Here is a 12488-nt window from a genome sequence, read left to right as displayed (position 1 = left end):
CTTTAAAAATGTTGTTGTTGCTTTGCCTGGTGGCACATGCCTTTAACAAACCCAGAAAATGAGAACAAAACCAAATCCCTCAATCTCTTCTTAACCTGAAGGTTAGAAAATCCTGCTTCAGCAGAGTTGGGATGGGGAGGTGTGTGGTGGTAGTGGTTAGTGGTGGCACTCTTTTTTTTTTTTTTTTTAACATCAGCGACATCACAATTTGTTCTGTTTTCCTCCTCTCCGGGGCTCACATGACCTTGGCGCCTACACTGCTTTGGCTCTCCCAGCTCCACAGTCAGCCTCAGCCTCCGGGAAACAGCAGCCGGGTCCCAGGCAGTGACAGTCACCAGAGATGGCGTTCTGCAGGCCAAGAAAAGGCCAGTCTAGCTAGGTGGGGCCTTGGGATCTTGGGAGTTGATCACTATGTTTGAGCTCACAACTGAGAGCCAGTGAGGTTTTTGAGAATCCCTGGAGAAGAGGCTGCTAACGCCAGAGCTCCGGGCTTCTCTACAGGCCACTCTGTCCGCCTCTACCTGGCACCTTTGGAGGGGGGCTTGCAGCTTGGAGAAAGTGTCTTTTATTCATTCGTTTGATAGAGCCTGATTGGAAGGGCTGGCCTTCAATCGGCCCGCCCCTAGGTCATCTCTGCTTTTAAACCCGCCCGTCCCACAGCTCTAGTTCGGCCTTCTTGCCTGTTTGGAGTGCCCAGTCTCTGGATCCAAACTCTTGGCTTCGCAGGCACGATCCATGGCTGCGTTGAGCTTCACGAGGCTGAGGTGGGCGCTCCTGGGCACGCGCATGGTGGGCCGTGGCCTCTGGCCACAAGGAACCAGAGCCAAGGCCGCGATCCCAGCCGCCCTCCCGGCGGAGGAGAGTACTGAGGGTCCTGGAACAACAGGTCAGGAACCGCGGCGGCTGCGGAGTCTGGCGGAGCTTCCGCACATCGGATCTCTGCGCAATTTATTCCAGCTATTCCTACGAGGCTATGTGCTGCACTTGCACGAACTCCAGGTAAGCCGCAGCGATGTCGCCACCTGGGCTAGGCATTGCGATAGAGAAGTTGGATATGGGAGAGAAGTGGGATAAATAATAAACGATACCCGGAACTTAGCTTGCCACTGTCTGAGGCTTCAAGCCTTAAATTGGAAAGGCGTGCAAAGTGCAGACAGAACCCTTTGAGATAAAACAGGCGGGGTGTGTGTGTGTCACAGGTCCGGAGAACACCAGCAGTGCAGCGGTGTTGGGAGAGAAAGGGGCTGTTTTAGGAGAGAACGGCTCGTGCTCATATAAAGTGCCCGATGTTGGGGGGAGCTGCCTGTAACTGCAGAAATGCTGTCTCCTCCCACTTCTTCCAAAGGAGTTAGTTGTTAACTTTGGGAGCTTCTTTGCTATCTGCAGGGCACATTTCTCCACAGAAGAAAAAAAAAAAAAGATTGCTTCTCAGGAAGTGAAAGAAAAATCTTAAGGAGAAATAGATTGATCCTCTACCCTAGTTGGCTGAGAGGAGAGTTGAGGATGAGGGCAGAGAGAAAGACTAAAGGCTTCAATGGACAAAACCAGCAGCTAGGCGAGCTATCCCTGTCAGGCTCAGGAGGTACCGAGAGAAGGCTACAAAATAAAAATAAAAATTATTCCCTAGGACTGGAGAGATGGCTCAGTGGTTAGGTACATATCCCTTTTCCAACTCATGTGTCAATTTACAACCATCCAGGGGAGGCTGGGTGTGGTGGCCCATGCCTGCAATCCCAGCACTTGGGAAGCAGAGGCAGGCGGATCACTTTGAGGTCGACAAAAAACAAATAAACACAGCCATCCAGGGGAATCTGATGTCTCAGGCCTACCAGGGCACTGGTTCTCTCTCTCTCTCTCTCTCTCTCTCTCTCTCTCTCTCTCTCTCTCTCTCTCTCTCTCTCTCTCTCACACACACACACACACCTAAAAATAATGCAAATCTTAAGAAAGAAGGAAGCTGGGCACAATACACACCTTCAATCTCAGAGCTCACGAGGGAGAGGCATTGGAATAGAATCGCTATAATTCCAGTCCACCCAGTGCTGCATAGTGAGAGCCTGTGTGTGTGTGTGTGGGAGGCCTAGGGAGGGGAGGGGGGCCTGGGGGGGGCTGGGGAGGGGAGGGGGGCTGGGGAGGGGAGGGGTAGAGCATGGAACAAAGGGGCCGAGAAGTTCTTTTTATTGATTTCAGCCTCTGGAAAGTGAGAGGCCTGAGGAATGCCTAGGGGCTGGGGACTGATGCTTTCTCAGGGGGATTTGCTCAAGATGTAATTCTAGATGGCATTACAAGGTCAGATCCAGGAAGCAAAACTGTGAATATATGGGGTTATGTTTTGTGAAGGCAGGGTTGGCTTTAACTCTTTCTTCCTGCCTCAGCCTCCTGAGTGCTGGGATTATGTGCATGTACCATTGAGCCGCAGATATAAATTTTTTTGTTAAGATTTATTTTTATGTGGGCTGGAGAGATGGCTCAGAGGTTAAGAGCCCTGACTTGCTCTTCCAAAGGTCCTGAGTTCAATTCCTAGCAACCACATGGTGGCTGACAACTATCTATAACTAGATCTGGTGCTCTCTTCTGGTGTGCAGGTGTACATGCAGGCAGAACACTGTATATACAATAAATAAATAAATAAATAAATAAATAAATCTTAAAAAAAAAAAGATTTATTTTTATTTCTGTGTATTTGTTTGAATGTTTGTGTCTATATGTCTGCCTGCCTGCTTGCCTGCATGTCTGCAGAGGCCAGAAGAGGATGTTTTGGAACTGGAGTTACAGGTAGTTCATGGGTACTGGGAACCAGACTCAGGTCCTGTGAAAGGGAACTTAACTGCTGCTCCATCCATCCAGAGCCATGAATAGTCTTTTAAAAGAGTGCAGACAGGACCTGGAGAGGTGGCTCAGAGGTTACGAGCACTGTCTGTTCTTCCAAAGATCCTGAGTTCAATTCCCAGCAACCACATGGTGGCTCACAATCATCTATAATGAGATCTGGTGCCCTCTTCTGGCGTGCAGCAGACAAAATATTATATACATAATAAATACATCTTTTTTTTGTTTTTTAAGTGCAGACAGCTGCAGTTTTAGGAGAACACTAAACATCTTGATTATATGACTCTGAACTCTGCTGTGAGGAATCTTTTTTTTTTCTTCTAACTTTTAAAACAATTTATTTTTATGTACATTTGGTGTTTGGCCTACATATACATTTGTGTGAGGAAGTTGGAGCCACTGGTATTTCAGTTACAGACAGTTGTGAGCTGCCATGTGGGTGTGGGAATTGAACCTGGGTCCTCTGGAAAATCACTCAGTGTGGATAGTTTGTGTGATGCCTCAGGCCTCTCTCACAGTGCCTTGACACATCGTGCCTCTTTTCTTCTGTGAGTTTGTTTTGTTTTTTTGAGATGGGGTTTTATTGTGTAGCCTTGGTTCTAGACCAGGCTGGCCTCGAACTTACAGAGATCCCCTGCCTCCTCTTCACTAATGTTGGAATTAAAGGTGTTCACTACTGCGGCCCAGCATAGTGTCTCTGTGAGTTGTTTTTTGTTTGTTTGTTTTTTCTTTGTTTTGTTTTGTTTTTTGAGACAGGGTTTTTCTGTGTAGTCTTGACTGTCCTGGACTCACTTGGCAGACCAGGCTGGCCTGGAACTCAGCAATCCTCCTGCCTCTGCCTTCAAAGTGCTGGCTTCAGTGGTTAAGAGCACTGACTGCTCTTCCAAAGGACCTGGGTTCAATTCCCAGCACCCACATGGCAGCTCACAGCTGTCTGTAACTCCAAGATCTGACACCCCTACAGCAATGCACATATATTAAAATTAAATAAAATATTTAAAAAAAAGTGTGCACCACTACGTTCAGCTTGTGCCTCTGTTTTTTGAGTGCTGGTTTGAGCAGGTGGCGCTTCATATGCCCCTTGCCATAGTTCCTTTCACTCCTTACATGTTAACTTCCGTTTCCACATTTTCACTGCCCCCCCCTCAAGTACACACATCCTTTAAGAAGTGCTGGGGAATAAAACCTGGACTTTCTCCAGGCCAGGCAAGGACTGTACCACTGAGCGACACCCTAATCCTTTTACACTCCTCTTCTTCTCTTCTTTTGTGTATAAGTGGGCATTGAGACAGACTCTCACTAGGTAGACCAGGCTTCTTGCTGCTGCCTCTTGTATGCTAGGATTATGTATAGCGTTATACTCAACAGCTCATCTCTCTTAATGATCAATTCTACCTTTAGGTCATCGTCATTGCTCCCGAATCTTATGTGGCTTTTTTTTTTTTTTTTCGAGACAGGGTTTCTCTATGTAGCCTTGGCTGTCCTGGACTCACTTTGTAGACCAGGCTGGCCTCGAACTCACAGCGATCTGCCTGCCTCTGCCTCCCGAGTGCTGGGATTAAAGGCGTGCGCCACCACGCCTGGCTCTACATGTGGTTTTAAATGCACCCAAATAGCTCTTCTCTATATTTGCTTAGAAGTTTCTTTCAAATGCCCTAAGTTATCACCCTTAAATTCAGCCTTCCACAAACTCTGGGTCATGAATGAAATTCAGCTAAATTCTTTGCTACTTTATAACAAGGTGCACCTGGTCTCCTCCTTTGCACCTGTGGCCTTGTCAGCAAAGCCCTTACTGTGCACATTCTTTTTTTCCTGTTTTTATTTATTTCTTTATTATTTATTTGAGACAGGATTTTTCTCTGTGCGTAGCCCTGGCTGTCCTGGAACTTGCTCTGTAGACCAGGCTGGCCTCGAACTCACAGAGATCTGCCTATTTCCCTCATGCTAGGAGTAAAGGCGTGTGCCACCACCGCCCAGCATCTGTGCACATTCTTAAACAGAGTCCGGTCATTACTCCTTAGCCAGTCTCTAAGAAGACATGGCTCCTTCCGAGTCTCTTTTTCTCCCAAGGTTTCACCACATTTGCCTAGAATGCTTTGTTTACAGCCACGCAGACCTTCCCTAGTCTGATCCTCCAAACCCATCCAACCTGTGCTCCTTGCCTAGGCCCACATTCTAGGCCCTGGAACCTAGGGTACCACCAAAAAACACTCCCTTGCCTCAGTAGAAGTTCCTGTCTGTAGTTCTTTGTCTGGCAGTGGTGGGGACCTGAGCTCCTTGTCCTGGGGGTTAGTCTGGCACGACTTGGCCTCCAGATGAGAGTGTTTCTTGCTCAGGGGCAGCTAGAGCGTTTTAGGGGTGACGCTTGTGGCTTGGGCACAAAGTCAGGTTCCCAGCCTCCCAGAGGAGGTGGAAAATGAGTTCCCATACTGGGGGTTAACAGTTAGCCCTTTTTGGGGCTGGAGAGATGGCTCAATGGTTAAGAGCACTGTCTGCTCTTCCAAAGGACCCGGGTTCAATTCCCAGCACCCACATGGCAGCTCACAGCTGTCTGTAACTCCAAGACCTGACACCCTCACACCAATGCACATAAATTTAAAAATTAAACGAATAAAAAACATAAAAAAAAAACAAGGTAGAAACTTTAAAAAAAAAAAAAACAAAAACAGTTAGCCCTTTTTAGAATGAGACTGCATGTCTCAATACGCAGTAGAGACTCAGAAACCCCACAAGATCTAAGTGTTGCCGAGGGCATGGCATAGAAAGCAAAGAAATGCCAGAAACCAGCTAAAAGGCCTTAAAATTGTCGGTATCATAAGGCAATGGAACCTTACAAATGATTAATTACAAAGGTCTGCGGTGTTGACAGTGTTACAGCTCTCTGGTCCGTCTGCTGTGCCAGGCAGGCAGGCGAAGTGGACAAATGGCCAAAGGCAGATTCTGTGAGATGCAGGCTCTGCGGGTGCTTCCTCAGCAGTCAGCACCTGTCTTGCCATGATGGAGCAATGGAGGGTAATTCCGCACACCGGCATATGGTGGGAAGTCCCAGTGCGTCCCTCAGGAGCCCTTCTTTTCCCGGAATGATGAGTCTGAGACAGCTGTGATGGAATGAGAAAACAAGCCAAACTTTACTTATGAATCAAGCCCTGGGCAGTAGGGGGTGGGGGCATCTTAGTCTTTTGTGCCACTGAGCTGTAGCCCTAGATCTTCATTTTACTTTTTTTTTTTTAAGATTTATTTATTTTATTTATTACATATGAGTGCTTTATCTACAGAAGAGGGCACCAGATCTCATTGTAGATGTTTGTGAGTCACCATGTGGTTGCTGGGAACTGAACTCAGGACCTCTGGAAGAGCAGGCGGTGCTCTTAACCACTGAGCCATCTCTTCAGCCCTCATTTTACTTTCTAATAAAAATAATACCAAGCGTTCTGGAAAGAGAATGCTATGTGGCTCTTTCTCGTGGTGCCTCCTAGGCGGTCGGCTATGCCAAGAGGAAGCTACGTATCTCCTTCTCTGCCATCAGCTGTCAGAAGCTCATGCATGTGGACAATGAACGTGAGCATCTTACGTTCTATGAGTAGCGCAGGGCCACAGAAGTAGCTGATGATGCTCTGGGCTAAGAGTGGAAGGGTTAAGTGGTCCAGATCAGCGGTGGGAATGACAAGCAAGGTTTTCCCATGAAGCAAGGTGTTTTGACCTATAGCAGAGTGCGCCTGCTGTTGAGTAAGAGGCATTCTTGTTGTAGACCAAGTAGAACTGGAGAGAGGACCTACAAGTCTGTTCGTGGATGCATTGTGGATGCCAATCTGATTGTTCTCAACTTGGTTATTGTTAAAAAAAAAAAAAATCGAGCGACGATGTTTCTGGACTGACAGACACTACTGTGCCTTGCCGGCTGGGACCTAAAAGAGCCAGCAGAATCTGAAAGCTGTTTAATCTCTCTAAAGAAGATGATGTCTGCCAATATGCTGTCAGAAAGCCCTTAAATGAAGAAGGTAAGAAGCCCAGGACCAAAGCACTCAAGATTCAGCGTCTTGTCATGTCACGTGTCCTGCAACACAAACGCTGACGCGTAGCTCTGAAGGAACAGCATACTAAGAAAAACAAGGAGGAGGCTGCAGAATACACTAAACTTTTGTTTGAGAGAATGAAGGAAGCCAAAGAAAAGCACCAGGAACAGATTGCCAAGAGACGTAGGCCGTCCTCGCTGAGAGCTTTTACTTCCAAGTCTGAGTCCAGTCAAAAATAAGTCTTCAAGAGTAACAAATAACCCAGGTGGTGGTGGCACACGCCTTTAATCCCAGCACTTAGGAGACAGAGGCAGGTGGATCTTTGTGAGTTCGAGGCCAGCCTGGTCTACAAAGTGAGTCCAGGATAGCCAAGGCTACACAGAAAAAACCCTGCCTTGAAAACAAAACAAAACAAACAAACAAAAAACCCAAAATAAAAAAAGAGTAACAAATAAATGATCATACCTTGGGAAAAAAAAAAGAATACAATGTGAGCATATGTTAAATACATTATAAATTTCCTTAAATTTTTTTTTTTTTTTGGTTTTTTGAGACAGGGTTTCTCTGCGTAGCCTTGGCTGTCCTGGACTTACTTTGTAAACCAGGCTGGCCTCAAACTCACAGAGACCCACCTGCCTCTGCCTCCCTGAGTGCTGGGGGTTACAGGTATGTGCCACCGAGCCTGGCCCTTAAAAATATTTATTTATTTATTTTATGTGTATGTATGTGTGCCTCTGTGATTTTATGTACGCTACTATGTGGGTACTGGAAGCTGAACCCCAATTTTCTTCAAGTGTAGTAAGTGTTTTTAACCACTGAAATATATCTCCAGCCAGCCCCAAATTTACATGTAAGCTTCTATTAAATTAAAAATATTTTGAGGTTTTACTTTTATTTTCTGTGTTTGAGTGTTTGCCTGAATGTATGTCTGTGTATCATGTGCCTACAGTGTCCAAGGGAGCCAGAAGCTGGGACTGGATTCCCTGAGTACAGGAATTACAGATTGTTGGGGTGCTGAGAATTGAACCAGTTTCTCTGGAAGAGCAGCCAGTGTGCTGGCTAAACTATCATTCCAGCCCCCTCAATTAAACTTTCACCTTTCAAAAACATTGATCCTGAGCACAATAAGCTGTCATCTCGTTAATATCACTTGTTCCCCGAACTCCCTGGTTTGAGGTGCCTCCTGTGGCCCCCAGTAGCCCCGGCATGCTTGTCATTTTGTGGATTGAGTTTCTCATCATTGTCTGTGACATGAAAGGCTCGGTGTGCGTCCATCCGTCCACCTCTGTCAAGCTTTCTGTCAGGCTTCTGGGCTGGGCTGCTGAGGGAGCAGCGCTCACAGTTTCCTGAGCGTGTTACCGGCAGAGCCTCTGGAGTCACTCTCAGATCCTGCTCCAGCCTCATCTCATTGTATCCCACTGTTTCTCTGGGTTGTGGAATCTTTGGGAAGTTCTTCCTGTCAGGATCTCTGGTATGAATATTTTTTTTTGAAAGATTTATTTATTCATCATGTATACAGTGTTCTGCCTGCCTGTACACCTGCACACCTGAAGAGGGCACCAGATCTCACTGTAGATGGCTGTGAGCCACCATGTGGTGGCTGGGAATTGAACTCGGGACCTTTGGAAGAGCAGCCAGTGCTCTTAACCTCTGAGCCATCTCTCCAGCCCGGCTTTTCTGTTTTTGTAACAACAACTTATCATAGAGCCACTGGCTTGGTTTGGTGTGGCAGGAGCTCATCCAAGTCCAGCTTCAGAGCAAGGGGAAACTGGAAGGCTGTTAATTATTTAGCACCTCTGGTTACTTGGAGATGTAAAAATCTGCTTGTGTGAGGGTGAGGGGTTGGGCTAACTCCTGGTGGTGGCACTCTGCGGGCACTGAGACAGGCTGCCCCATCTGCAGTCCCCTTGCCTGTGTCCCAGAGTGAGCTGCCTTTCTGATATTTGCTGATTAGATTAGGCAAAAGAGCAACCTGTGCCTGCTCTTAGGTCACTCTTGTTTACCCAACTGATGACAGTCACCTTTCAACACCTGCCTAGCTGGCTTGGCAAAACAGCACTTGGACCTTGAGTCTGATTTGGTTGTCAGGGCTATTGGATGGTTTGAGCATTATTATGCTTTGCTGAGCTTCTCAAGGGGCCCATCACTAAACCAAGCAGGCCCCTAACTAAGAGAGGTCAAAAATGCGGCTGTACATTTTGCTCTTTTAGAGTTGAGTGATCTTTTCCCATCTCTCTCCTTCCCTTCCTTTCTTTTCCCCTCCCTCCTTCCTAGGTGCAGTGCTGGGGATCAAGGCTCAGGGCCTTGCACATGCTAAGTACACTCTACCACTGCGCTGGACCCTCAGCCCAGTAATGACTTCACTGGGACAATCATTATACGTTGCCATTCAGTCTTTTAACTCTAACTCCTCCTCTTCCTCCTCCTCCTCCTCTTCCTCCTCCTCTTCCTCCTCCTCCTCCTCCTCCTCCTCCTCCTCCTCCTCCTCCTCTTCTTCTTCTTCTTCTTCTTCTTCTTCTTCTTCTTCTTCTTCTTCTTCTTCTTCTTCTTCTTCTCCTTCTTCTTCTTCTTCTCCTTCTTCTTCTAGACTCATTAGCTATTACCCTCAAGAGAAACAGGATTCCATCTAGCAGGCATCCCTCACCATACTTAGAATTTACTTAACAATCTCCAACCTGCCTTTGACTTTGCACTCTGAATATATAGGCTAGCTGCTGTGCATCTCTGGGATCAGTTCCTGGAACAATCCTCTCTAACCAATGGGGACAGATACGGCATTGACATAAATAAGTCAACCAAGGCCTGACAGATTCAGCCAGTAAAAACCCAAAGAGATACTTCTAGGTTTAGATAGTCTGTTACTTAGTGTAAAACAGAATAAAACAGTAAAATAAATAAATAGTAAAAATAAAAAAGTAAAGCACTTTTAGAGATACTTTTAGGTTGGTAGTTTGTTACTTAGTATAAAAAAGAATAGGCCCAAGGTGCTTATTCCCCAAGATTTTTGACCCACACACTCAACACCCAAACACCAGGCAGCCATGAGCTCAGTGTGAGTCACAGGATAACCTCTAGTCTGAAAAGCCCTTTCCAAGATTTGTTTGTTTTGTTTTCAAGGGTTTCTCTGTGTAGCCCTGGCTGCCCTGGAACTCTGTAGATCAGGATCACAGAGATCCACCAGCCTCTGTTTTTCAGTGCTGAGATGAAAGGCATGGGCTTTCCTAGCTTTTCTAGTCTGTGCCTGCTTTTTTTCTTTCTGCCTCCCCCTTTCTGTTTTTGTCTTGTGTTTTGAGACAAAGTTTCCCTGTGTAATCCTAACTGTCCTGGAACTTGCTCTATAGACTAGGCTGGCCTTGAACTCAGAGATCTGCCTACCTCTGTCTCCCAAGCACTGGGATTACAGCATGAGCCACCGTGTCTGGCTTTGCACCTGCTTTCTAAAAACGAAGAGGGCAGAGAGTGTCAGGCCACCTCAGCCAATGAGATAACACCAGTCACAAATTATATCATGATAGTCCCAGGCGGGCTTCCGATTCTGTCCAGGAGGGGCACAGAGTTCCTTAAAAATTCAGTCTGAGGCTCCAGATATTATAGGCACAGGTATTTGCAAAGCTGACAGGTTGGGGGTCATTCTCTAATGTCTCCCCATGACCTTTTAACCAGAATGGCTAAAAAATTTTCAGAAACAGCTGGGCATGGTGGCACACGCCTTTAATTCCAGCACTCAGGAGGCAGAGGCAGGCGGGTGGGTTACTATGAGTTCAAGGCCAGCCTGGTCTACAAAGCAAGGCCAGGGCTACACAGACAGACCCTGTCTGAAAAAAGAAAACCAACAAATTTCAGAAACAGATCACTCCCCTCAGATAACTTAATTAAATTTACTAATAAGGGCTTGTCTGTTTGGCTTAGGCAATCTCTGACTACTGTGTACACAACCATGATCGTGTAAAGGTTGGTCAGGCCTGCCTACAGGACAGATTTGGCCCCCGCACTTTTTTTTTTTTGAGACTAACGAGAGCTGTTGCCAATCCCATGTACTCAGTTAGCTGCCCTTTAGGAGGCTGCCAACCTTCAAACAAGATGTGTGTGACAAGACCAAGCATGCTGAGGCCCTCCTTTAATCCCAGGACTTGGGAGTTAGAGGCAGGCAGATTTCTGCATGTTTGCCGCCAGCTTGGTTTACATAGCAAGTTCCAGGACAACCAGACTTACGTAGAGAGACCATGTCTCATACAACAAACAAGCTGTGACAAAAATACTGAAGAGGTCAACAGCAGGGTGAGATCAAAGAGACCAAACCAGAAAATCCTTCTTGTCTTATCTTTTCATGGAGGCTGAGCCTTTCTGAAGTCTGGCTGTTGGCAAGTTTCTCTGAGTTTGAGAATTCAGATACTTCACTGACCATATATCAAGCTGAAAGTTGGAGGTAGCAACCCAGATTAGAAGTGGTGTGGGCCAGGCATGGTAGTCACGCTTTTAATCCCAGCACTCAGGAGGCAGAGGCAGGTGGATTGCTGTGAGTTCGAGGCCAGCCTGGTCTACAAATTGAGTCCAGTTCAGCCAAGGCTATACAGAGAAGCCTTGACTAAAAAACAAAACAAGCAAACAAACAAACAAACAAAAAACAACTGTGACCAAGCAGTTAGGAAAAAGAAAGAGGGGAGGGAGCCCAGTATTCCTTCTAGTGACTTGGGACTGGTTACACTACTGTTAATGAGGAAAACTTAAACTGACCACCTAGAGACACTGCCTCAAAAAACTTAAAAAAAAAAAAAAAGGCAACACATCAGGACTGGAGAGAACACTGGCTGCTTTTCAAAAGGTCCTGAGTTCAATTCCCAGCAACTACATGTGGCTCACAGCCATCTATAATGAGATCTGGTGGCCTCTTCTGGCACACAAGCATACATGCAGGCAAACCATTGTATACATAATAAACAAAGAAAAATATCTTAAGAAGAAGAAGAAGAAGAAGAAGAAGAAGAAGAGGAATAATAATAATAATAATAATAATAATAATAATAATAATAATAATAATAATAATAATAATGGATGGGAACTGAAAAAGAGATCCTAGTCTCTTCCCTGACTCCTGACCTACCTCAGCTGACTCCCAGCATCCTCTAAAACAGGACTGTTGCTCTCCTTCCACCGTTCAGTGTTTGGTCTCCACAGTGGATACATCTCCTTGTTCTCTATCTCTTCACATGTCTACATGTGTCCCATGTTTCTTTTAAAGCAGCTCAATGGCTTCTTCCCTATTTACCTTCTACCATCTTAAAACGCCTCCCACCCCCTGACATACGAACCACGGAGGACCATCTTGGTATGAACATCATCATCATCATCTCCCATCCTTGCTCACGATCCGCAGGTAGAGCTAGCTACTTACAAGTTCTCACAGTTTAGGTTCCCGAAGTATTGGTGTGGCATGAAAAAGAGTTCAGTGTCTCCTACAGACAGATTGTCCCTGTGCCTCCTTGGCCTTGTTGTGCACTTACAGCCTGGGATGGAACGGAAGGTGGGTTCCTGTGCTCAAGGCAGTGGCGTATCCAGGAGGTTACAGTCTGACTGACTTATTCATTCCACTGTGCTAACCCCAAGCATGGGCCTTGTGTGACTGTGATGCTGTTACAGGGTTCATCT

The 12488-nt window shown here is 46.3% G+C and overlaps 1 protein-coding gene and 1 pseudogene across 3 annotated transcripts in view; both read left to right on the top strand.

Annotated features, from left to right (window-relative positions):
- Nucleotides 1-261: 261 nt before the first annotated feature.
- Nucleotides 262-12488, top strand: part of CYP27A1 (cytochrome P450 family 27 subfamily A member 1) — a 31729-nt gene continuing 19502 nt past the window's right edge. Inside the window, exons 1-2 of one of the 2 annotated variants that reach the window (XM_084779314.1) lie at nt 262-379; nt 727-999. In XM_084779314.1, coding sequence (XP_084635440.1) covers nt 736-999 — 264 coding nt within the window. In that variant the 5' untranslated portion in view covers nt 262-379; nt 727-735. Of the gene's footprint in view, nt 1000-12488 lie in introns of both variants that reach the window. The other variant, XM_084779313.1, reaches the window with a different exon arrangement.
- Nucleotides 5753-8018, top strand: LOC311595767 (small ribosomal subunit protein eS6-like; annotated as a pseudogene). The gene is made up of 2 exons: nt 5753-5791; nt 6306-8018. The product of its transcript is annotated as a small ribosomal subunit protein eS6-like (transcript).

Source organism: Acomys minous (assembly GCF_964271855.1).
Source record: "Acomys minous genome assembly, chromosome: 4".
Taxonomy (NCBI): domain Eukaryota; kingdom Metazoa; phylum Chordata; class Mammalia; order Rodentia; family Muridae; genus Acomys; species Acomys minous.
This window is presented reverse-complemented; position numbering and strand designations above follow the sequence as displayed.